Raw genomic sequence first — 26,190 nt, forward strand, 5'->3', positions numbered from 1 at the left:
CCATGTAGCCTATTCTATCCATACAATGTCATATTGCATGTGTAATTATGAAATAACATGTCATGTCAGGTAAACATTTTAACACAAAATTCACAACCCTGTAACCTACAATTCAAAACACAACCCACATGTCAACATATAAGTGCTTGTAGTATGTAAAAAGTTCAGTGTATCTGTCTGAATGTGACATTGTCTGATTCATCTCAGTGCTCGTGAGGAAATAAACATTAACAGTCACAGAAAAATACTCAATTACATATTCATCTGTTGCATGAAGAAATGAATCAGTTTCTGAAAACTCATTTTTATTGGTGCATTTCTACTTGTGCTGACAGGATGACAAAGAGTGCATGACATCATCACCATGGTAACCAGATTCATTTCAGCGGATTTGCAGAGAGACTAGAATGAAAATAACTTCAAATCGCATCAATTTCTTCTCTGTAAATGATACTAGAGAGAACAGCGAAAAGAAAAATGAGTATATTGTGAGTCAATTTAAAAACGTTACTCAGAGGTCCTTAGAGGACAAAAAAGTCCACATCAAAAAACTGCCATAATAATATTATATATTAATATTATTTTCCACTTAACCAACATCAGTCCTGATCATAACTACCAAATATTCATTCATTTTCAGGATTTTAACCCTTTAAATGCCAGTTTGTTTACTTAATGCCACTGTTGTTCTTTACACACACACACACACACGCACACACACACGCACACACACACACTCACTCACTCACACACACACACACACACACACGCACACACTCTCTGACATCCATACCAACACACACACTCACACACACACACAAACACTCTCTGACATCCATACCATCACACACACACAATTTTATCTGCATCATTTATTCAATTGGCCTGCAGTGCTCTATAATACAGCAAACAGAAAATAGGGGAAAAGCATGTATTTGCTCCATAGGCTAAACATGAGGAAAATGGCGCCATCTGGTGGAAAATATTAATAATGTAAATGTTGAAGCCAGGGCTCCAGAATGAAAGCATAATATCATAGAATTCATGATTTTATGCTTTAATGGCACTGGGATCAAATATTGCAGTTTTAATGTGTTTCAGTGGGGACATTTTTGTCCTGAAGCTCCTGAGTGTAACTATTTTGTGTACACAGTGTATTATAGATGAATTATAGGAACTGAGGTTGAAATATCAAAATTCCCCCAAAAATACACACCTGTGGCAAAATATATGCAGTTGGCATTAACACAGACAAAATGATCGAAAAAACAAAAATGTCCCAAAGGTCACACAAGGGTTAAACACAACGAGGAAACAATCCCTCATACAACATTTAATGACCTTTTGAACTTAAGACCTTTTTAAGAGCAGCAGAAACCCTGATGTAGTACCCACTAAATTATTATTACAAGATTCGGGTTATTTTACAGTAATAATTGTAGCACAATAACAATAGTTTAACTCTGGTTAATTTAGTCAAACTGTGGTTGGGTTAGTAAAGAATTAAATTATGGTATAAAATTGGCAGCTTTTCAAAACAAATTTCCACACTGAAAAGTGTTTAATCTATTACGATTTATGCATTTACATTTCATATTAATATTCATTAAATTGTTTAATGTTGAACAAAATGATATTAATAAATCTTGAAACGTTTTTATAAGATTACTCAAGTGAGGTTGATGTAATTTTGTTATAAAACCGGAATATTCATCTGGATCACAGCTGTCAGTATTGTGTCCTCCTCTTCTTCCCTGATAAACAACAACATTCATCAAATATTCATCAATATAAACACATCTGTATTGTTATCAGCTGACCTCTGACCTCTGTCTGCCCTGCTCAAGGCTGCTGATGATGTCATTTCTCTGTTGGATGATTGACAGCAGGTTTGACATGAGCTGTTGTTCTCGTCGTCTGTCGTCTGAGCTCCACTCACGCTCTGAAGAACATCGTAATTTACACAAACATCAACACAACAAGACAGACTTTTCCTCTGTTGACTCAGACACAAATTATACACAATTATAATCATTTAAATCCATTCATTTCAAGATTTGGTCTCTCAGATACAGTTCATTCTACACCCTTATTTATTTCTGATGGTATCAGATCAAACAATACAAACATTTTCACACATATAAACATGGTTTATTCTGAAAAGGTGAATATTGTTTATAGTCACCTGGTTTATTGAGAAGACGTCTGAGTTCAAACTCAACATCACACTGCTGCTCCTCGAGACGCTGCTGCTTCACCCTGAACATACACACATATTATTCTTGTTTTGTGTGTTTGTGCGGTGTTCATTTTTGTCATAGTTTTACAGGGTTCCCACTCTTTTCAAGGCACAATTTCCAGGACATTTTATCTGCCCAACGGTTGTAATATCTAAGCAAAAAACACACGAGAGATGATGTATATTGTGGTTATTGGAATTTTATTTTTTGGAATTTGGTAATCGGCATTGAAAGGTTTCTCATCAAATGAATGAATTAAAACTTTAAATAAATGAAAATAGAATTTTAAATTTGAAGCATGTGTAGCCGCTCCTGCTCGAACCGCTCAGAGCGAGATTCAAACCGGGGTTTCCCGCATAAGAGGAACGCACACTAACGAGGAGGCTAAAGGTTACAGACTCTAGTGTCAGTCGCTAGTGCACCTCTTGAGGCCAGAGGAGTGATGTTTACACATACCACACAGCTATCATGTACCAGCTGCCTCCCATTGCACTCGCAGCACATCTCCCGGTTTGGAATGCCCAATTCCCAATGCGCTCTAAGTCCTCGTGGTGGCGTAGTGACTTGCCTCAATCCGGGTGGCGGAGGACAAATCTCAGTTGCCTCCGCATCTGAGACCATCAACCCGCGTATCTTATGACGTGGCTTGTTGAGCACGTTACCACGGAGACATAGCACATGTGGAGGCTTCAGGCTATTCTCAGCAGCGTCCATGCTCAACTCACCACATGCCCCACCAAGAGCGAGAACCACATAATAGCGACCACGAGGAGGTTACCCCATGTGACTCTACCCTCCCTAGCAACCGGGCCAATTTGGTTGCTTAGGAGACTTGGCTGGAGTCACTCAGCATGCCCTGGGATTCGAACTAGCAACTCCAGGGGTGGTAGCCAGCGTCTTTACCACTGATCTCCCCAGGCCCCCTTTCTACACGGTTTAATGGTTGTTCACAAAGCCTCAAAACGAGATCATACATTTGACAGTATTTATGTTTCTAAGTTCAATGTGAGGAAATAATTTCACTCTCAGTGTTTAGAGAGTAAAATCTACAGGCTGTATAATAAAATAATGTGCGTATGAGTGTATGAGACCTGCTGTTGGATGAGGAAGCTTCTCTTCGCACCATGTCGCAGCAGTTTGTCTGGAGACGGAAAACTCAGGAAAGACGAGATGTCTGGAGGACGAGGAGCTGAGGGCGCAAAAACACACTTTTATTTTGTTCTCACTTTATTTTCTTCTGTACTTTAAATGTTTAAATTAGATGCAGTAAGCAGTTTATGTAAAATGAGTAAAACTATCCTGATTAATTAAAAAAAAAATCACATTAAAATCCTTAATCACACCTGATTTGATTTGCTTTCCTCTCCCTCCTCTTCCTCTCCCTCTTCTTCTTCCTCCTTCACATCTTCATCATCATCATCCTCATCATCATTGTCTTCATCATCTCCTTCCTCTGGCTCTCCCTCGTCATCACTGTGCGCAGTGACAGGAATTATGGGTAAAGGGCGTGACTGACACAGACACTTCAATAAACACTGAATCGGTGTGTTACCTCAGAGATCCCAGTTTCTCGCCCATGTTCATGCTCTCCATGACCTCTCTCAGATTGTCACAACCTTCTTCACCCAGACTGTTACCTAAACACACACACACACACACACACACACACACAGATCAGTACAAACACAAGTGAATGTGTGCGGTGTGTGTGAATGAGTTAGTACTGATAAACGTATGTAATTACTGCAGAAGCAAACAGAATAGCACAAATACTGACTGTTTAAGTGTCTTTTAATAATAGTGTCTTATTAAAACCCCTTTAACTCTGATGCACTTTTGGACTGCCGCCCGCAATTTGTCACACTCAAATTTAAAAGCACACCATTCACACATACTGTGGACTAATTGCAAAAAAATTGGTCTCATTTTCAGAGAATCACCCAAATAAATAAAAAACACTCCAATTATTTATAAATAATATCTTAATCTTATGATAAACAAAACAATTTTGAAAAATAAATATATATATATTGTCCTGTCTTTGTAAACATGTATTTCTGTTCACTCTCTCTCACTTTGAAAAGTTTTATTTTATTCCACTAGGTGGCAGTAAGCACTAGAAAAAAGAACTGTACCTCTCTCACATTCCATCACAATATACAGATCTGAAATGTAGGTGGCGCTCTAACACATTTTAGCCCTCGTCCATAGACATTCAGTCTAATTTTCAGTTCAAGCACCATCCTCATTATTTCATTGAATATCTCGGCCTCTGATTGGACTAGAAGCTCAATCTAGGTGACATTAGAAAGCTGAGATCATCCCCTTTGTTATGATATAAACTATTTTATCATCAATAGTCGATAACTTCTATTTCTGATTATTTGTTTAGCATGCTTTTCCTGCTTGATGGCATATTTTGTTCTGGACATCTAAGATATGACATTGGATTATTCACACAAGCAAGCTCACAGACAAGTAAACAATGGCTAATTTTCTAGAAAACTAAGGTAAAAGCAGATATAAAGTGTTTAGCTATTTGGGGCTTACAGTAGCAGTTATCAGAGCATAAAAGAGACGTTTGTATATGATGACTTAGAGAAATCATATTTCACTTTGTGATTCTTTTGAAAATCGTTTGAACTGTGGTATTAGTGCAACAACATAAACGATACAGTCACATTCCTGAGAATGAGAGCTTTCATTTGATATATGACTTGTCCATTTATGTGCTATATGAAGGACTTTTATTTTCATATAAATATTTCTACCCCATTACCTTTAGAGGGCGCTAATTTTCAACATGAATATTTTGAGGCCTTATTTTGTTATTTTAAGTAACAAATGCAGAAGTGATGGTGATCTCTGACAAGTTCAGATTCTAAGCTTTCAAGTGATACCTCATATGCCTGACTTATGTATACGGGGACTTTAATGTTTTAAACGTAATCATTTTTCGCATTACAGTGCCCCCCCCCCCCCCCCCCTTTGGACCTGCCGGCGAGTCCAATAGAGTTTAATAGTTAAATGTGTTTTAGAACAGTTAAAATGCATCTTAATGTATTCTAACTGGTTTTCAAAATCTGTTTCTACCCTGTTGACCCCTGAATTAATTCAGTCAAACCTGATTAAACAAATGATTGATTAACTCTGTTGGAGTCTGTTCAGATATTGTAAATAAATCCCTGAAATCCTAACGGTGTCATGATGTTTGTGTTGGTACCGTTCAGGTCGAGTTTTTCAAACTGATCTTTGTTGTGCACAGATCGAGCGACTTCCAGAGCAGCATCTTCAGTGATCTCCCCAAACGACAGATTCAACTCCTGTAGACATAATATAATTAGCATAAGCACTCTTAACTTCATACCAAAACACTGAGGTTCGTCAGTATTGATGATGTATCAGTACCTTCAGTATCGGCAGTCCTTCTCTCAGGGCATCTGCGATGGCAAAAGCTCCTTCTGACCGAACGAGACAATCACCAAAGTTGATCACCTGAACGTTGCGTAGATGTTTCAGTGCCTGATAACACACACAAACACAACATTTTAAGAACGACATGAGGATGAGTAAATAAAAACAGAATTTTCTTTTTTGTCTGAACTATCCCTTTAATGATTCGTCTAAAACATGAAGTTGATGTAAAGCTGATATACCTGTGCCATTGTGACAGCTCCTCTCTTGGTAAACGTGTTGTCATTGAGGTTGATCACTCACAGCTGCGGGTTGTGCTGCATCGCTGTGGCTAAAGCAGAGACTCCTGGGTAATTGATGCCATTCTGGGGCATGTGCACTTCCTCCAGACTGCCAATCAGCTGAGAGAACACAACAGAAACGACCAATCAGCTGAGAGAATACAACAGAAACGACCAATCAGCTGAGAGAGCACGAATGGTTGCGAGAGCGACGCTACGTGGCTGCTAAGGTGTATATACGCTAGCCTTTAGATCGTTCAGCACCTGAAAGGCTTGTGCCAGCGCTGTGGCGCCATCATTCTCCAGTCTGTTCCTGCCTGCAATGAACACCTTCAGCTGCAAGGGGGCGCTGAGCACGCTCGATTCCTTATGACACTCCATCAGAGCCGTGGCCAGGATCTACAGAATCATCATCCACAGCAGGTCTAAAGTAGTACACAAGAAGTAGAATGTAACAATGGTGACATTATCACAAACTCCACCCACCTTTCCTCCACCGATAACCATTCCGCAGTTGTTCAGGCACAGTTCCTGCAGCGTGTGGCAGGCGGTGCTCTTGAGCAGCTTCTCAATGCCTCTCACTCTGTCAGGTCCAAAAGCGTTGTCACTCAGGTCCAGTATCTTCAGACGAGCTCCAGCTGTGATTAACGCATCACCCAGAGACACCTAGACGAGCACAATTCAATCAACACTCATTCTGTTTGAGTCACAACCAACTGGTCTATTAGTGTATTTCTGTCAAAGACACTCTCAAAGACAGTTGTGAAATCATATAGCAGGTCTCAGGTCAGTGGTGCTCATCTTACCAGTGCAGGGGGAATCTCAGCACGCAGGCGGCCGGTGAACATATCACTCCAGTGACAACACTAACATGAAGGAAGAACAATAGGGAAGGCAAAGCTGTAACATTTGCCATCATTAAGCAAGGTTCTTCTTAACGGTAGTCAGAGCATTGCTATGTAGTTGCTAAGGTTTTCTAGGAACTTCCTTCCAGTTGTTGGGTAGTTCTGGTTGTTTGATGGTTGCTTAAGGCCGATTTATACTTTTGCGTCAAACCTGCGCCGGTACATCTCCAAAAATGTAACTTTGTCTATAGCAAAACATAAATTTGCAAACATAAAATTATCATATACAAACCACAGAGACATTCTATAACTCATCTGTTTAACTAATAATTGTGCTTAATTTTGCAGAAATGAGAAAATTAGAGGTGAGGAACTTTTATTAGGCAGTAGTAGTAAAATAGTCATGAGGGGAAAATGTTTATACAGTGTCCAGATGGTTTTATTCCTGAGGGAGTTATTCAAGGTCACTCATGAAATACTTTCCCAAAACACAATGTAACAACACAGAAGTTTAAGAATATGTCTTAAATATTCTTACATATACATATTTGTCTGAAACAATCAACCATTTAACAGTTGGCTCTCTATTAAACATTATAGAAATATGAAATGGAGTTTTGGAGGACCATGAGGTCCAGAAATTAACAAGGGGCTCAGGGCAAAAAAATTCCAATGAAAGTGACAAAAATGCCCCAGTCAGGGACGTCTCTCTGCCACCCCCCGCAGCTGGACACCGGATTTCCTCCAACGCTTCTCATCCTTGCCTTCCCATCCAGGCATCCATCCTTCACGAATTACTTGCAACCAGGGTTCTATATGCCATAATACCTTGACACGACCATACGCGCCAGCCCGTTGGCCAACTGGCACCAAGATGCTTACTCGGTGCCCTACTGGCACTGGCACTTTATCTCTTGGTAACTCAGTGCCACCGGTTCCGTATGGTATACTACCTTGGCACAAGCCCTCACCACATATAACCCAGGTTCCCTATTCCTCAGTTTCCTACTTCTGAATCCCCCACTTTTTGGCGTTACTTCTTAACCAAAGCCAGAAACTCGCTTTCTCAGCTTCCTCTACAAATTCCTTCAAAAACTTTTTTGAAGCTGCTCCTACGATGCCAATGTCTCTAAAAAGGTTCTGCATTGATGTTCCCATAAATCCTTGGCACCCAACTTCCACAGGATAGGTGGCAGTCCTCCATCCATTTTCCCTGCACTCTGCGGCCAGATCAGCATATTTTATCTTCCTTCTCTCCTAGGCTATCTCCAAACCCTCTTTCCATGGAACAGCAAGCTCAATCATTGCTATTTTCCTTGCTGAAGTCCACAACACTACATCTAGCCTCAAGGAGGTAATGGCAACCTCAGTAGGTAATTTTAGCAGCTGGCCAAGGTCGACAGTCATTGACCAATCACTTCCAGGCACCAAGATTTATCTGGCTTCCCTCCATGTTGTGCCTTGTGCGGCACCTCCCTTTTTAACAAAATCAACACCCTGCCTGTGGGGAGTATGGTTGCCTTTGTTTGCCTTCACTCTATGCACCTATAGGATCTATGCCAGCTCCCGCAGGACCTGATCATGCCATCATCTGTACCATCCTTGTGCCAGGGCTGTTTTGCACTCAACCAATATGTGATGCACGTTTGCTTTTGGGGCCTCACAGAGGGGGCAACTCTCCTCTTTGCCATACCACAGAGACAAATTCCCAGGGATTGGTAGGGTATTGTAGGTGGATCTTATTAGAAAACTTAGCCTGGCCTGGGGCACCTTCCACGGGTCAGCCCATCCTAACACTATCAAATGTCCTATCCCATATGGTCCAGCACCCTTGCTGCTGCTGACTGACTGCCCTAAACTTATACCCTTCCTCTTCCAACATAGTTACTTCCGTAACTTCCATTTATTTCCTCTGTTTTCAGGAGGCTGCTGACCACAGTTTGGGAGTCACCCTCATCCAAGGCCTGTTCTTCCTGACTGTGTTCTTCCAACAATCTCTTGATGCTTCAATCTTGAAACCACCTGGTTTACGACCTCCTCTGCCTTCCAACTTCTGCCTGTTCGGACTTAGACTTGACCTGCCTTCACTGCCTGGTCTGTTGATTCCTGTAGCTCCAAAATAAGCCTGGTCTTTTCCTGCTTGTAGCCCAGAGTGAGTGATTATAGAGGCAGTTGTAAAGCATTTCTTCCAAACAATGCAACTTGCAGAAATCACACACATTTTTAGCGGCCACATCAGGCAATGGTAGAGTGTAAATTGGTAACACCAAACCTAGAATTTGCCTGGGAGCTCCATGCCCTCTTTCAGTTGCTTCAAGACCATCTCTGCCATGTGTGTCTGAAAGATCTGCTGTGTATTCTCTCCCTAAACTTCGAATAGGCTGCTCATCACGACCCCCTTTCTAATAGAAAGACTATGTGATTCTGTTGGCTTAATCTTCATTCTGGCCCATGCCAATAGTTCTTCCAGCCTTTTCATGAGCCAGTTTGTACATGCAGCAGTCTGGAGGATGCTTGTGACATCATCCATATAACTGCGCAGAGCTGGCGATCTCACCCCAGATTGTGCACGTATTCCCCTGACCATTTGTCTTGCACCAATTAGGATGATCTCGAACACAGCCGTGAACAGGATGGGAGAGATTGAACATCCCATCGCTGTTCCTTTTGCCAGTTGCTGCCATTGCGTTGTGTAGTCCTGTGTTGCATGACATATCTTTAAGTGCCCATAGTAGCTGTCTACCAAGCTCCTAATGCACTCTGGTACATGGAAAAACTCCAGTGCATAGCTAACAAGCTGGTGTGGAACTGATCCATAAGCATTTGCCAAGTCCAGCCAGACTATGTGGATGTCTTTCTTATCTCTCTAATACTACATTTACATTTATGCATTTGGCAGACGCTTTTATCCAAAGCGACTTACAGTGCACTTATTACAGGGACAATCCCCCCGGAGCAAACTGAGTTAAGTGCCTTGCTCAGAGACACAATGGTGGTGGCTGTGGGGATCGAAGTTATGTGCTTTAGCCCACTATGCCACCACCACTAATACTAATGCATGTTCCACACACCCAAGAAAACCTGGTACACCTGCCTTCAGGCAGCTTGTGTCTATGTATCCATTCTTCAGGAGGTAGTCAGACATCCTCCTTGCTACCATTAAAAACAAAAGCTTTCCCTCCACATTCAATAGAGCAATGCTCCTAAACTGACTAATGTTGGTGGATCCCTGCTCTATGGGTAAGAAGATGGCCACTGCCCTTCGCCACTCCACAAGTATGCACTGCTTCTTCCAGGCAACCCTCAACAGTCTCCGCAACATTTTGAGAACCATGGGGCACTTCTTATACAGCTTGTATGGTATCCCATTCGGGCCTGGGGCTGAAGTTGTCCTGGCTTTTTCTACCACCTGGCTCACCTCACCCAGCTTCGGCGGATCTACACTACTGGTCAAAAGTTTTGAAACACTTACTCATTCTTTATTATAATTTTTTTTCACATTTAGAATGATTGTAAAGTCATCAACACTATGGAATAACATAAATGGAACTATGGGAATTATGTTTTGACTAAATAAAATCCTAAATAAATCAAAACTGTGTTATATTTTAGCATCTTCAAAGTAGTCACCCTTTGCCTAGAATTTACAGACATGTACTCTTGACATTTTCTCAACCAACTTCTTGAGGTATCACCCTGGAATGCTTTTTAAACAGTATTGAAGGAGTTCCCATCTGTGTTGGGCACTTATTGGCTGCTTTTCTTTATTATTTGTTCCAAGTCATCAATTTCAAAAACTTTTTTTTTATTATTACATTTTAGTTTTATAATGAAATCAATTAATATTGTGGCACAATTATATTTTTGTCTACAAAACTGTAGGGCTTTACTGGTTGTTTAGATCAGTGTTGCTGTCAGAAATAATTAATAATTATTTATTTAGTTATTAATTAATATTTAAATTAATTAATTGAATCTAACTCATTAAAACCTCATATAGGGCTCCAGTAAATGTAGTGCGCTATGTTTAGGAGCGGGTTTGGTTATTAGCAATAATATTATCAAAGATAATTAATAATTATTAAAATCAATTGAACATTGATGAGAATCAATGTTAGCTTTTTTTAGTCCTTTAAATCAACAATTATCAAAGATAATCGTTAATTGTTAACATCGATGAAACATTAGTTAAAATTAACACTAGCTTATTGATCATTCAAATTCAACAATCATCAAAAATAATTATCAATTATCAAAAATCAATAGAATATTAATAAGGATTAACATTGACGGGGCACCACCCTGGAATCAGGGACTAATAACCAAATAGTAAAACAGTCTCAATATTAGATTGTTTTCTTAGGAAAATCGACATCCGAAGAATCTCGATTTTTGGGAAAAAAACAGTGAATGAAGGTTTGAATCCGAGCACTGACATCCTGTCAGCATGACACAGGTGTATGCAAAACAAACCAAAACACTTCTCTTTGTAATATAAACAAAGTTTATTTATGCAGGAATATCAATTAATAATTAATACAATGCAGTCAATAAACTTCCGACTTACAACTACAAACTAAACAGTGATATGATTAGATATGGAAATAAAAATAATCCTATAACACATAAGGGTGTGTGTGTGAGAATGTGTGACAGTGTGTGTGTGTGTGTGTGGTTAGTACGAGAGAGAGAGAGAAGTGACGGCCCTAAAGCCGATTTCACGATCGTGGGAGAGAAAGCAGCTGTTAGTTCATCACTCAGAGACACGGTGGACGGCTCCTAAACAGTCCCGCGTACTTTGACTCTTTAATGGATGAACTCAGTTTACCTGTCTCACCCGCGATGGCGAAATTGCACAACAGTCCAATTTGGATGGACCAAAATACAGCAAAACAAATTCATGATAATTAATACCCTGAGTATTAATAATGAGCGGACATGGCGGTCCCTAAACTGTACAAGCAAAAACCTTGAAACACAAGAATAACACACTATAATATTCTATCTCTGCCCAGACGTAAACCTCTTACTTGAATCGCATGAGGACACAGGTAGAATGTGTTTTACTCCGTCTTTTAACTCTGATCTGGTTCCTTGAGTCTCGGGTGATGACGGGAGGCCGTTTCCTCGCTCTGTCGGCGGGCGGTATGGCTGTTGATTCTCAGCGGGCTGGCGGAGAACTCAGAAATGTTGACTTGATTGAAGATGGAAGAGAAATCTTTAATCTCTTCACTTCTGTAGGCAAACGGATGAAGATGCGAATTGCTCGGCGGTCTCCTTCGGATCCGTTAGAGTGTTTGTTGAACACAGAGTAATCTCAACTCATCCAGTGAGATGGAGATTGTATGGCCACAGTTTCAAGTCGGATGTTACGTCCTTGTGCCACGAGGTTGCACCTGAGAGCAGCGATGAACTGAGTCTATACAGGACGAACAAAGTTGCTGGAAGCAAATCCCGGAAGCATTTCAGAGGTATTTCAACTCCTGATGATGTCATGGTTTGAGGTGCGTTCTGTTGTGTGCCTCATCCAATAGGAGTTGAGAGTTCGATCCTTTAGTGAGCAAGGTTTCATGGGATTTGTTGTCTGTTTTTGGACTCCCTTTGTTTGATTTTGGCGCGATTTTTATCAGTATAATTTACGACTTGGAAAGTGGGGGCTTGAGTTAGGTTTTTACGACTGTGTTAGGCCTGCCTTTGTCTTCTATCTGAATACATGAGGCCCAACAAAACTAATTTCAAACATTTAAGCATACGCCTTCAGATCAAAAGATTTTTAAGATCATGAGAAACATTTCAGTCAAGTGTTTCAAAACTTTTGACCGGTAGTGTATGTCAAATTCCACTACTGGCCCTACTGGCCATGGGACATATCCAGGGGAGCCAAGCATGTTGTCTTTGTAGGGATCACCAAGTTGCTGTTCTATGTGGTCTTCTAGTTCCTCTTTTGCCATCGCCAGCTTCCCACTCCTCTTTTTTCCAGCAGGTGTCTGGCAAACTTAAAAGGTTCCTCTGCCTTCCTCCAAGCCTTATGAAGCTGCTTCCGCTCTTTCACAAGCTGAAGTATCTCCTTCTCTCTCTGACCCATCACCCTGGGACCACTCTTCCTTACCACTGTTTCACCAAATCTACCTATGCATTCTTTGTACACAATATCGCTTAACATATTAAGCTTGACCTCCACCCTTCCAGTAAGGGCATTCTCCAAGGTGGAGCACAGGTCCTCATCTACTCTGCTCCATGCATCCTTATCATTAGATCTCGGCCACTTGATTAGCCTCCTTCTCCCTGGTTTCTTTTCATTATCATGTCTTCCCTGTCTTGTCTATGGGTTGAAGGTCATCTCTTCTTGTGGCTCACCTTGCAGGCTTGACCTGTCCTGCTGGCAGTACTCACACAACCTATGGCCACTTTGTACTTTTGCACTCTGGAACTGCCAGTTAGCTGTGATCAAAGCAGTCTTCATTCCAGCCTTCACCACACAGTCCACCCTCAGCATCCTTGCACTGACAGAAACATGGTTACGTCCAGAGGATACAGCAACACCTGCTGCTCTCCTTACTGGAGGATTGTAGGCCACTTGTGGTTCATGGAGATTTAAACATACACCAAGACAAGCCCCAGGCCACTGAACTTCATGCTCTTCTGGCCTCGTTTGACCTAGAAAAACTAAGCACAACAGCAACACACAGATCGGGCAACCAGCGGACCTAATTTTTACATGTAACTGTACCAACTCAAATATTCTTGTTACTCCTTTATATGTCTCTGATCACTACTTTGTTCAATTCAACATGACTCTCCCATCTATATTAAAACAGACTCCGCATTTGGTTTCCTTTCGCCGTAACCTCCGTTCTCTTTCTCCCTCGTGATTTTCCACTGCTGTCTCTACCTCTCTTCCCACACAAAACTTATTTTCCACCCTGGATGTAAACACTGCCACAGACACACTAAGCTCGATTTTAACAACCTGTCTAGACAGCATCTATCCTCTCTCCTCTAGGTCTACCACTATAGTACTCCAACCTGACCACAAATAATTGTGGGGGCTCGCCCGGTGAACCCGATCGACAACAGGTTCCATGTTGAGTTTAAGAATATCTTGAAGCATCTGTGCAACAAACTGAGTTGCTTGAGTGCTATCAGTTCCCTCAATAACGGCAACACTCAAATTTCTTCGCATCTCGCTTTGCTTTCCAAGTCATCACATTTAGCTCTCAGAAGCGATCCCTCTTTTCTGGGTGTTGTGACATTGTTTTGCAAGACTTTCACGAATTCATCACAAAAGACTATATTCGCTGATCCAGTTTGTGTGGCTCATAGAGTGCTGACAGAAGAAGCCAGCTCCTCTCGGACAGCTGAGATCTTGTTTCTGAGTGATCCTGCCATAGAGTCAGTTAGGTAACTCTACTGATCTGCCTGTTAAAGCTATTTGATAAAGTGATATAACTGTATAATGACAGAGATTATAATATACACAACAGTGAATGAAAAAGAATAGTCCGTCGGTGCCTTTACTGGTGTTAGACTACAACCTTAATTTCAATCAGATCCACAAGGGAGGGCATTTACCAAATTAATTTCACCAAACACTCACTTCAGTGTGTAAAGACAGATTACAGTGTTTGCATGTAATACATATCATTTGCGTTCTAATCCTAGATGAATGTACTGCAGAATGTACTTTAATAGCAAAACTCTACAGTTCATTGGTTTACAGAGAGGTGCATATACATAAAACCCTACGATAAACTGTATATAACTGCTGCTGACCCAAGTTCACCAATTGTTTCACCAAGAAAACACAGACTCTGAAGCCTGCCACACAAATGTGCTGCTTTAATACTTTATTTCGACCAGGTTTTGTAGGACATCAATATTTATTGTAAATTTATATTTATAATTTCAATTCATTCTTTCTGCTAGTATGTTTATGTAATGTTTAATGTGTGTTCATGTATTTCATGTCTTTTATTTTGAAAGTTTATTTCCTGTTTCATGTCATGTGTCCCTAGTCATGTGATTCCTGTTTCCCTCCATGTTTATGTCTTGTTTTCATTGGTTGATAATATTGTTATGTGTTCTGTCTGTTTATTGGTTATCTTTGTCAGGTGTTCTCCCATGTCCATGTCCATGTGAGTGGTGGTGGCATAGTGGGCTAAAGCACATAACTGGTAATCAGAAGGTTGCTGGTTCGATCCCCACAGCTGCCACCATTGTGTCCTTGAGCAAGGCACTTAACTCCAGGTTGCTCCAGGGGGATTGTCCCTGTAATAAGTGCACTGTAAGTTGCTTTGGATAAAAGCGTCTGCCAAATGCATAAATGTAAACCCTCATGTTGTCCTTTGTTAGATATTATATGTTTGGTATGCCGTTTATGTCAAGTTCATGTTTATTTCAAGCCAAGTTCATGTTTATGCTTGTAGTTAGGATTCTTGCGTTTATTAATACATTTGCACTTGGGTTCTTTACACCATCATCATCGTCTCTTCATTTACATCATTGCCAGCACCAGCAGCAACGTTACAGAATACCTAAACCACAATGAACCCAGCAATTCAGCTCCTTCATCTACGTCAGGGGAATCGTCCCCTGGAGGATTATGTGGAGGACTGGCATGTTAGGTTGACTTTAATGAGATTGCCCTCAAAGACATTTTTCGCTTTGGACTGATTGAGTCTATCTCTTTGCTGATGCCAGGCGGTCAGAGTACCCACAGCCTGGCTCAATATATTGACCTCGCCATGCAGATTATTGGTTCCACGTTCACTGTGGGGGAGGCGGATGCCGAGCCAGAGGCCCACGTCATGGTCGACGAGCCGGAGTCCTAAGTCATGGTCGACGAGCCGGAGTCCCACGTCATGGCCGACGAGCCGGAGTTCCTCATCATGGTCGCTGAGCTAGTGCCATCTTTTGCCCGGGATCCTGAGCTTGCTCCATGCCATGTCACAGCAATGCCCCAGCTTGCTCCATGCCATGTCACAGCAACACCTCAGCCTGCTTCATGTCATGTCACAGCAATGCCTCAGCCTGCTCCATGCCACATCACAGCCATGCCTGAGTCTGCTCCACGCCATGTCATGGCCACATATGAGCTGTTAGCTATGGACGCTTCATGATCAGGGAATGGGAACTTTTGACCCTCCGAACCTGCCTAGACCCTCCAAGCCCTGGACTCCGCCTTGGCCTGTCGATCCCTCAACAACACCTCAGCTCTACGTTCTCTGGGCTCCACTGCGGTCCTTCAGCCTGTTGGGTCCCTCGTCCCTCCAGCTCCTCCTTGGTCAGTCGGTCACCTGGCTCCGCCTTGGCTCTCCAATCCTCTGGTTACGCCTCGTCCCTCCGATCTGTCAGCTCTACCGGGGACCTCCTTCCCTACGGCTCTACCTTGGTCCTCAGTCCCACCGGCTCCCCCTCAGTCTTCTGATCCCCCAGCTCCGCCTTGCTCCTCTGAGCCTCCAGTGCTGCCTTGGTCCTCCCTGCCATCGGCTCCACCCTGGCCCTCGAATCTTCGGCTACTCTCTGGGTCCATGTTCCATGGTGTCGCTCTTCAAGTCTCTCACGGCTCCGCTTTCCATGGCTCTGCCCCTCAAGTCTCTCACAACCCCACCTTCCACAGCTCCACCCCTCGAGCCTCTCAGGGCCCCACCTTCCATTGACTCTGCCCTGGTCCCATGCCCCACGCCCTACACCTCAAGACACCCCCCGCTCCCCGCTCCCTACAGAACTTTGGAACTACCTCATGTTTTATGTGATTGTTCATGTTTTGGGGCGTCAAGAGCCGCCCCTAGTGGGGGGGGGGGGGTATATGTAATGTTTAATGTGTGTGCATGTATTTCATGTCTTTTATTTTGAACGTTTATTTCCTGTTTCATGTCATGTGTCCCTAGTCATTTGATTCCTGTTTCCCTCCATGTTTATGTGTCTTGCTTTCATTGGTTTATTGGTTGATTATCTTGTTATCTGTTCTGTCTGTTTATTGGTTATCTTTGTCAGGTGTTATCCCATGTCCATGTATTTAAACCCTCATGTTTTCCATTGTCCTTTGTTAGGTATTATATGTTTGGTATGCTGTTCATGTCAAGTTTATGTCAAGTTCATGTTTATGTTTGCTTCATGTTTGTAGTTAGGGTTCTCACGTTTATTAATATATTTGCACTTGGGTTCTTTACAACATCATCGTCTCTTCGTTTACATCATTGCCAGCACCAGCAGCAACGTTACAGTTTTAACTGAGTGTCTGATCCCGAGCTTTACTGTATGTTCATTTTGAAAGTGTTTTGTTACCTGAAGCCAGTGAAAAGAAATCCTGATTTTGCTCTCTGACCTGCTAACAAACACACCCACAGATGATCAGAAACTCCACCCTCATGAAACACTTACCAGGAAGTGACTGTCTTATTATTTCTCTCTTTATTCTCATACTGATTATTTTCTTTATTTTTGGACTCAGTGATCAGTAAAGAACGAAGGGAAAGACTTTCAAAAAATATTTTTGTGAAGTTTGTTTTAGAGTCGACAGCAGATCTTTGGTGATTCTGATGATTATTCATTATTGAAAGCAACATTCAGAAAGTGAAAGTAAAGTTCAGATCGTTGGAGCTTTTATAAACAGTGAAAATGGATTCACTATCTGTGGAAGAACATTCTTGTCCCGTGTGCTGTGAAATCTACAAGAATCCTGTTGTTCTGTCGTGTAGTCACAGTGTGTGTAAAGAGTGTCTTCAACAGTTCTGGAAAACCAAGAGAACTCAGGAGTGTCCTGTCTGCAGGAGAAGATCTTCAAGAGATGAACCTCCTCGTAATCTGGTGTTGAAGAATTTATGTGAGTTGTTTGTGAAGGAGAGAAATAAGAAGGAGATCTGCAGTTTACACAGTGAGAAACTCAAACTCTTCTGTCTGGACGATAAACAGCCGGTGTGTTTAGTGTGCAGAGACTCACAAAAACATACCAATCACAAATTTCTCCCCATCTGTGAAGTTATTCCATCTTACAAGGTATGACAGATTTATCTTGTTTCATTTACAAAGAAGGTTCAGTTGCTTTAAAAAGAGAAATCAGAACATTCATGTACACAATATTTTCCTGAACCATTTTAATATGTATTACATACATGAACATATCATAGTAATCTCTCAGCAGCTGCAGTTTCACAGATTTTCACTTTGTTAAATTGCAGGAGGAACTCAATACAGCATTGAAGTCTTTACAAGAGAAACTCAAACACACAGAAAACATTAAAGGAGAGTTTGATAAATCAGTTGAACACATCAAGGTGAGGATACAGAATCAACAATCAAACACATTTGGTGATAAATGATGTGATGTGTGTGAATGCAGAGCTGATTGAAGTGAATTTGATGTGATTTCAGACTCAAGCTGAGCACACAGAGCGTCAGATTAAAGAGGAGTTTAAGAAGCTTCATGAGTTTCTCCGAGATGAAGAAGAAGCTACAATCACTGAACTGAGAGAGGAAGAGGAGCAGAAGAGTCAGATGATGAAGAAGAAGCTTGAGGAGATGAACACACACATCTCAGCTCTTTCACACACAATCAAAGACATAGAGGAAATGATGAAAGCCAATGACGATGTCTCATTTCTAAAGGTGACAGTCAAACTCTCATCATTGATTTCTGCTCTTATTGATCATTTGAGGAGATCATCAAGTGTTTTTTTGTCTTTTGCAGAACTTTAATGTGACAATGGAAAGGTAAGTGTCTCCTCTCTATGGTTGTGAAGTCAAAGTCACTGCAGTACTGACTCCTGAATGTTCTTCCAGAGTCCAGAGCTCACAGCCGGATCCACAGATGACTTCTGGAGCTTTCATTAATGTGCCACATTACTTGGGCAACCTGACATTCAGAGTCTGGAAGAAGATGCAAGACATTGTCCACAAGAGTGAGTCCACCAAACATCTCTGCGAGCACACTGAGAGTGTGACATTTTAATATTTACACAAAACTGATTCTGAAAAAACAAAAGTCTGTACTACATTATAAACATTACAATAATATACACTATACACACTTTTAAAATGATACACAGAACTGCTGAAATGAACATGACCATACTGCTGCAGATTAGAGTTTGATACACAGAATATTTACAGCATCTCCACATTTCCATTTGATTTATTATTTGAAGTGTCCCAAAACATGAGTTCATTTCACATTTCTGAAGCACACTTTTAATGTTTGTATTGTGATTCACTGTTAAACACTGATAATAAATCATGAGTGTGTAACTAAAAACAACACTGACAATAATCACAGAAAATATCTGATAGTGTTTCATCAATATGACACGTTTATAATTCATAATAATCTGTATATGATTCACTCTTGATGATTATATGAACATGAGAATAAAAGCATCTGTTGATTGTTTTCTCTCATCAGCTCCTGTGATTCTGGATCCAAACACTGCAAATCCAAATCTGATCCTGTCTGATGATCTGACCAGTGTGAGATACAGTGAGAACAGACAAACATTACCTGATAATCCAGAGAGATTTAATTTATACCCTTGTGTTCTGAGTTCAGAGTGTTTTAACTCAGGAACACACTGCTGGGATGTGGAGGTTAAACACAATATATTCTGGATTGTTGGAGTAACTACAGCATCAAACCAGAGGAAGGGAAGAGTTTTCTTTAACACTGATGTCTGGAGTGTGGGGTATAATAAGAATGGATTGTTCACATGGTTTCCCTCCACTGTGTTTCGTGTCACACAGAATCTTGAGCGTGTGAGAGTTCATCTGGATTATGATGGAGGAAAAGTGTCATTCTCTGATCCTGTAACTAACACACATCTACACACATTCACACACACATTTACACACACACTCTTGCCATTCTTCAGGAATTATGATGCCACTCCTCTGAGGATTTTACCAGTGTAAGACTGTCACAAAAAGTATCTGCATCACTTCCGGGAAAGTCAAAGAACTCTGCGAGAACCAACGTCATAAGACTCTCACACAGAGGAGCATCTCCACCTGAGAAAACACATCCCACTGATTGGGGACCATAAAACGCAAATCACACTCACATCTGCTCTCTCTCTCTCTCTCACCTCAGGTCACCTTAAGGACACCTAAAACTAAGTTATGACTTATCCTGTTCTGTAATGTAAAAGGTTTTCTGATCATACATGTTTGGTATCATTCAAGAGGTCTCAGTGCAACTGGTAAAACGGTCTCATTCCCTTTCAGCAAAGTCAAATCACAAGTAAGATTTCAGAACTTAATAAAATACAGTATTCTATCCGGGGCATGCCCCTCCCAAGTCTCACACAGAAACCAGATGCTGTATGCAGATTAGTTGTATTCTTTGTAAACATCAAACAACTTACTCAATCAAAGGTTGACTTACAACTCCCTAAATTATAAACCAAATCCTAAATAACATCAAACACACACATCTGAAATAACAATGGAATCGTTTGGTACTTAAGGAAGGATGGCAGAGAAGCTCGGGGAATCTGTAAATCAGATCTCCCATGCTTCGTCGTTTGCATGTAGTTTTTTCACTACCAGGTAATTGCAATTTGTATTTCTTATGTTTGGTAAATGTTTGAATGGAATACAACTTTAATTATATTATTATGCTTGGTTCACTGATAGCTTTGAGTTTGATTTATTATTTTAATTGGATTGTTTGAATGTATTACTATTACCTGGTAAATAAATTGTTATTAAGATTCATTCTGAAGGACTGTTTTCTAGTATATTTCTTGTTAACTACAAATCTATGGTCAGAGTTGGCTTAATTAAGCTACTTCAGAAGTAACCCATTAGTTAAGTATGTAAGAGGCTAAACGGTAAACCGAGAACCTATTATAGAACTTAGCCAAGTAGAATTAAATGGGAATACTCAATGTAGGACCAAGAACCTGTAAAAAAGAACTTAATTGACTGGGGTTAAACGGTAAACCGAGAACCTATTATAGAACTTAGCCAAATAAGACTAAACGGATAAAGCCGAGAACCTATAAGGACTTAGTCTAAAACTTACTAATATCTGAAACTGATGAATTTGTAGTTAAAGGACCTGTGTCTGACCAGCACAGGACCCAAATAACATTGAAATGACAAATGCAGTCTAGAAGAGAGAATTACTAAAATTCAGAGCATAGATACATCAACGAGGTTTTTCATAATTGGAGTCAGATGAAATAAAGAAAAGAATTAATGATAAGATTAATAAAACATGGAACTCAAATCAAATAATCAAAGTATTATTTAATGTCGCGCACGATAAGACAGAACACGCAGGAGACCTTCAGACACGCCATTGGATACCGTCGTTGGATCAGTGGGTGAATTCCCCCTTACACCAGTAAAATGTTTGTAACAACAGAAAATCACAGTAATATCTGCATCTTTTTTTCTTTGAGATATTTCATATTAAATATATAAATCATAACCCAACATAGACTAAACAACTAACATTTAATCAAATAAGATTGAGTATTACCATCCCACACGACTTCTTAACCAGCTCTTTCATAGTTCATAGAAATCTGTTCAATTTGATCATACTGTAAAAACACTTCATTTCAACATTTACTCTCCCCATCCAGTCTGTTTGTTTGTTTTGTTTTGATCTGTATTGTTAAATAACAACAGAAGGTCACATGATGACTTAAAGTTCATCAAGAGTGAATCATCCAGGAGAAATAATTAATACACATGTAGAGACACGAACACAAAACACCATCAGAGTAACACATGTGATACTAAAATAATGCAATAAACATCCAAATATAACACAGAACTCCCCAAAGTACATAACTGATATTAAAGAATAAGAAGAAACATCTCTATTTCCATAGAATATAATGAGATGTGAAGGGTCACGCAGGGAATTCTGGGAAAGCCCAATTATTGTTTTTCACCGTAATTTTAACAATAGTTTAGTGTAAAACTACATGTATTCTCTTGTTAGATATAATATACATTTTTAACATTAATTATACAGTGAAATCATAATTTTACATCTAAAATAAATACAATATTTGACTGTAAATTTTTACTTTTTTATATATGTTAAGGAAACTTCCTGTTATAATATCTTGTGTCGCAAATATAGCGTCAAATTAAGAAAAGTTCAAAACAACTTTATAAATAAAATTTGTTGTCAATGAGAAATATTTGCTGAAAATGTTCAATTTGCTGTGAATAAATGTATTTTTAGGGGAATTTACAATTTTATTAAAAATGTGAAATTAATGTTTAATTTTATTGTATTTTCTCTGTAAAAATTATTATTTGTTTTTTACACTGGAAGATTTTTTTTTTTTATGGACATTTTTAAAGAAATCTCAAGTATCATGAGGTTTACCTTCATTTAAAGGGGAATGCCTGTTTTAAATTTGAGTGGAGGTGGTGTAGTGGACTAAAGCACTGAACTGGTAAGCAGAAGGTTGCTGGTTTGATCCCCACAGACATCACCATTGTGTCCTTGAGCTCTTAACTCCAGGTTGCTCCAGGGGGATTGTCCCTGTAATAAGTGCACTGTAAGTCACTTTGGATAAAAGCGTCTGATAAATGTAATGTAAATGTTTTATTCTGTAACACATATAATGAGTTAAGAATGAAAATGTACATTTTATGTGAGTAAATGTATTTTAGGGGAATTGAACACTTTTATTAAAAATAATGAATGTTTTTATACTTGAAATGGAAGAGCTTTATGAAGTAGAATCTCTGTACCTCTAGATTTATACAGTATGCTAAATTGAAATGGTACAGCTGTCCTACCCTATTTTTCCTCATTCTGTTGTGGTCTGCAGGTAAAAGGTGAGTTTCATGTAGTATTAAGATCATCAAATGGTTCAGTATTTTGTTACGCTTAGTTGGTGAGTTTAGGCGCATAACATTTCAGTTTGAGAAAGTTACATGACCTCCAAAACTCTTTGAAACCCTTGAAGCCTAAATAATCCGGAGAAAATATTACAGTAACACCTAGTTTGACAATGCAATCCTTAATATCAAAATGTCTGGATATCATGAGAGAAGGAGAAAACAAACAAGTAAAAGGAGATAGAGCTCTTTAAGTAAGAAGGAACAAGAAAAGATAAACCACATCATTTAGCGCCCACCCTACACTGCTCCCCGACTGAGCTGCATTACACCCAAGCATTGCAACTTCCCAAACCTCAACATGAAGCATCCTAACTAGCTGCTCTAACCGGGACATTTGGACATGACATTTGTAATGTGAAAGAAAGAACATCTGAGATTGCAGCAGGTCCAAACAGAGTGCATGAGAAAATACAGATATGATGCAATAGAAAAGGTACTCTTAACTTATCAAACAAAAACATATTCGACTGAACTTCACAGCTATTTGCACTCCAATAGTCTGGTGGAAACATAGAAATGAAAAACAAACTGCACCCCTAGTGTCGCTGCAGGGGCATGGGGTGTAACAATGGAGTGGATGTGCTTTTTGATGCTCATTCCTCCTTTTGTCCCACTTTTTCCTTGTTTTCTGTCTCCACAATATTAACTTTCATGCTACTTATAAGAATAAATAAAAACTAATATAAAGATTGATTTACCTCACAGTGATTTGATCACACTGAAGGTTGGGGAGTTGAGATAATGGTTTGTTCCAATTAACCACGGTTTTACAGTAATAATATTATATTGACCATGTTTTTTTGGCAGAAGCCATAGTTTTAATGCAATTAACCATGGTGTTACTACAGTAATGATGGTGTTAATATAGTAACCATGTTTAATTTTATGGTTACTATGATTGTACTACTAAATACCATGGTGATACTATGGTTACTATATAGTAACCATTTTGGTAAGATAAGGTTAGGGTCAGGTTTAGGGGTAGGGGTTTGTGTAGGGTGTGTGTGGGACTATAAATAAACACACTGCAGTGCAGAGGTGGAAAGTAACAAATTACAACTACTCTCGTTACAGTACTTGAGTACATTTGTCACATTTTTCTACTTTAAGTATAAATAAATAATAGTAATTTAACTTTTACTTGAGTTGATTAAAAATGTAGTATTCAACTTCACAACAGTTATTTTTCATCACAAGTACAAAGTACAAAAAATACATGATATCTGAATATTTGGGGAGAAGAAGGTTATAAGTGCTAAATCTGTTTATAAACTAAAACGTGTTGTGCGCGGCACGACCGAAGCCCGCAGGGTTCATCATCATGAGCACAGCAGCTCTCATAAACTGCCGCCGGTGTCCTCTCTTCTCTCGCTTCTCCAACACTTTCTGCCCTGTCACTATACAAGAACGTCCTGGTTACTTGCATAACCTCCGTTCCCTGATGGAGGGAACGAGACGTTGTGTTGATGTAGTGACACTAGGGGTCCCTATATGAAACGCCACAACTGGCTGAACTGTGTTACGTGAACTGGTGGTGTGTGATGGGCAGACCACTGGGTGCCTCGTAGCCAGTGCACCAGGCCGAAACATAACCTCCCCCAATGCTGTTATGAGTGTGAACGGCCATTTGGGGACAAGTCGACTGCCCAAAAGATAGAGACAGGCTAGCCCAGTCGTGGACTCTTATCCTCTTTTTTTCCTCTCCCCCCAAAAATAGGAATTAACCAACTGGGGCCACCAGGTCTTGCCGAGCTTTGTCGGAAGTATATCATGTGGAGAAGTCCCATGGTAGGTCCTACCCTACAGGGGAGGAGTTTCTACAAACATGTTGACTGGGGCAGAGGGGCCTCTGCCCAAGGAAGACGCAGTTTACCAACAGGGAAACAAATTAGCGGAAGATATACGTTGAATGGGGTTACCTACGGGGAACCAACACAAGCGGAGCACCTACCCCAGTACAGGGCTTACAGTGCATCCGGAAAGTATTCACAGCGCTTCAATTTTTCCACATTTTGTTATGTTACAGCCTTATTCCAAAATGGATTAAATTCATTATTTTCCTCAAAATTCTACAAACAATACCCCATAATGACAATGTGAAAGAAGTTTGTTTGAAATCTTTGCAAATTTATTAAAAATAAAAAATGAAAAAAAATTACATGTACATAAGTATTCACAGCCTTTGCCATGACACTCAAAATTGAGCTCAGGTGCATCCTGTTTCCACTGATCATCCTTGAGATGTTTCTATAACTTGATTGGAGTCCACCTGTGGTAAATTCAGTTGATTGGACATGATTTGGAAAGGCACACACCTGTCTATATAAGGTCCCACAGTTAACAGTGCATGTCAGAGCACAAACCAAGCCATGAAGTCCAAGGAATTGTTTGTAGACCTCCAGCGTTAATCTGTGGAGAGAGGAGAACCTTCCAGAAGAACAACCATCTCTGCAGCACTCCACCAATCAGGCCTGTATGGTAGAGTGGCCAGACGGAAGCCACTCCTCAGTAAAAGGCACATGACAGCCTGCCTGGAGTTTGCCAAAAGGCACCTGAAGGAATCTCAGACCATGAGAAACAAAGATTGAACTCTTTGGCCTGAATGGCAAGCGTCATGTCTGGAGGAAACCAGGCACCGCTCTTCACCTGGCCAACACCATCCCTACAGTGAAGCATGGTGGTGGCAGCATCATGCTGTGGGAATGTTTTTCAGCGGCAGAAACTGGGAGAATGCAGCAATCTACAGAGACATCCTTGATGAAAACCTGCTCCAGAGCGCTCTGGACCTCAGACTGGGGTGAAGTTTCATCCTCAACAGGACAATGACCCTAAGCACACAGCCAAGATAACAAAGGAGTGGCTCCGGGACAACTCTGTGAATGTCCTTGAGTGGCCCAGCCAGAGCCCAGACTTGAACCCGATTGAACATCTCTGGAGAGATCTGAAAATGTCTGTGCACTGACGCTCCCCATCCAACCTGATGGAGCTTGAGAGGTCCTGCAAAGAAGAATGGGAGAAACTGCCCAAAAATAGATGTGCCAAGCTTGTAGCATCATACTCAAATAGACTTGAGGCTGTAATTGGTGCCAAAGTTGCTTCAACAAAGTATTGAGCAAAGGCTGTGAATACTTATGTACATGTGATTTTTGATTTTTTCGTTTTTTAATTTTAATAAATTTGCAAAGATTTCAAACAAACTTCTTTCACATTGTCATTATGGGGTATTGTTTGTAGAATTGAGGAAAATAATGAATTTAATCCATTTTGGAACAAGGCTGTAACATAAAATGTGGAAAAAGTGAAGCGCTGTGAATACTTTCCAGATGCACTGTAGTTAGCAGAAAAATACTCGCTTACATCAGAAATATAAGTTATCAACTATTGTGCTGACAGGATGACAAAGAGTGCATGACATCATCGCCATGGTAACCAGATTCATTTCAGCGGATTTGCAGAGAGACTAGAATGAAAATAACTTCAAATCGCATCAATTTCTTCTCTGCAAATGATACTAGAGAGAACAGCGAAAAGAAAAATGAG

The 26,190-nt window shown here is 40.4% G+C and overlaps 1 protein-coding gene and 1 pseudogene across 38 annotated transcripts in view; one reads left to right on the plus strand and one right to left on the minus strand.

Moving 5' to 3' along the window:
• Positions 1 to 26,190, plus strand: part of LOC127452201 (nuclear factor 7, ovary-like) — a 114,743-nt gene that overhangs the window by 47,187 nt on the left and 41,366 nt on the right. For 3 of the 38 annotated variants that reach the window (XM_051717523.1, XM_051717514.1, XM_051717510.1), the window contains exons 1-3: positions 17,159 to 17,778; positions 17,961 to 18,056; positions 18,154 to 18,387. The exons of 14 other annotated variants lie outside the window; for them this stretch is intronic. In XM_051717523.1, the coding sequence (XP_051573483.1) occupies positions 17,401 to 17,778; positions 17,961 to 18,056; positions 18,154 to 18,387 (708 nt within the window). In that variant the 5' untranslated portion in view covers positions 17,159 to 17,400. Of the gene's footprint in view, positions 1 to 17,158; positions 17,779 to 17,960; positions 18,057 to 18,153; positions 18,388 to 18,469; positions 18,493 to 18,561; positions 18,681 to 19,180; positions 22,680 to 26,190 lie in introns of those variants that run through there. 21 more of the 38 variants (XM_051717521.1, XM_051717512.1, XM_051717507.1 and 18 more) reach the window with 13 other exon arrangements.
• Positions 1,694 to 13,276, minus strand: LOC127451195 (ran GTPase-activating protein 1-like; annotated as a pseudogene).

The sequence above is a fragment of the Myxocyprinus asiaticus genome, chromosome 14, assembly GCF_019703515.2.
Source record: "Myxocyprinus asiaticus isolate MX2 ecotype Aquarium Trade chromosome 14, UBuf_Myxa_2, whole genome shotgun sequence".
NCBI lineage: Eukaryota > Metazoa > Chordata > Actinopteri > Cypriniformes > Catostomidae > Myxocyprinus > Myxocyprinus asiaticus.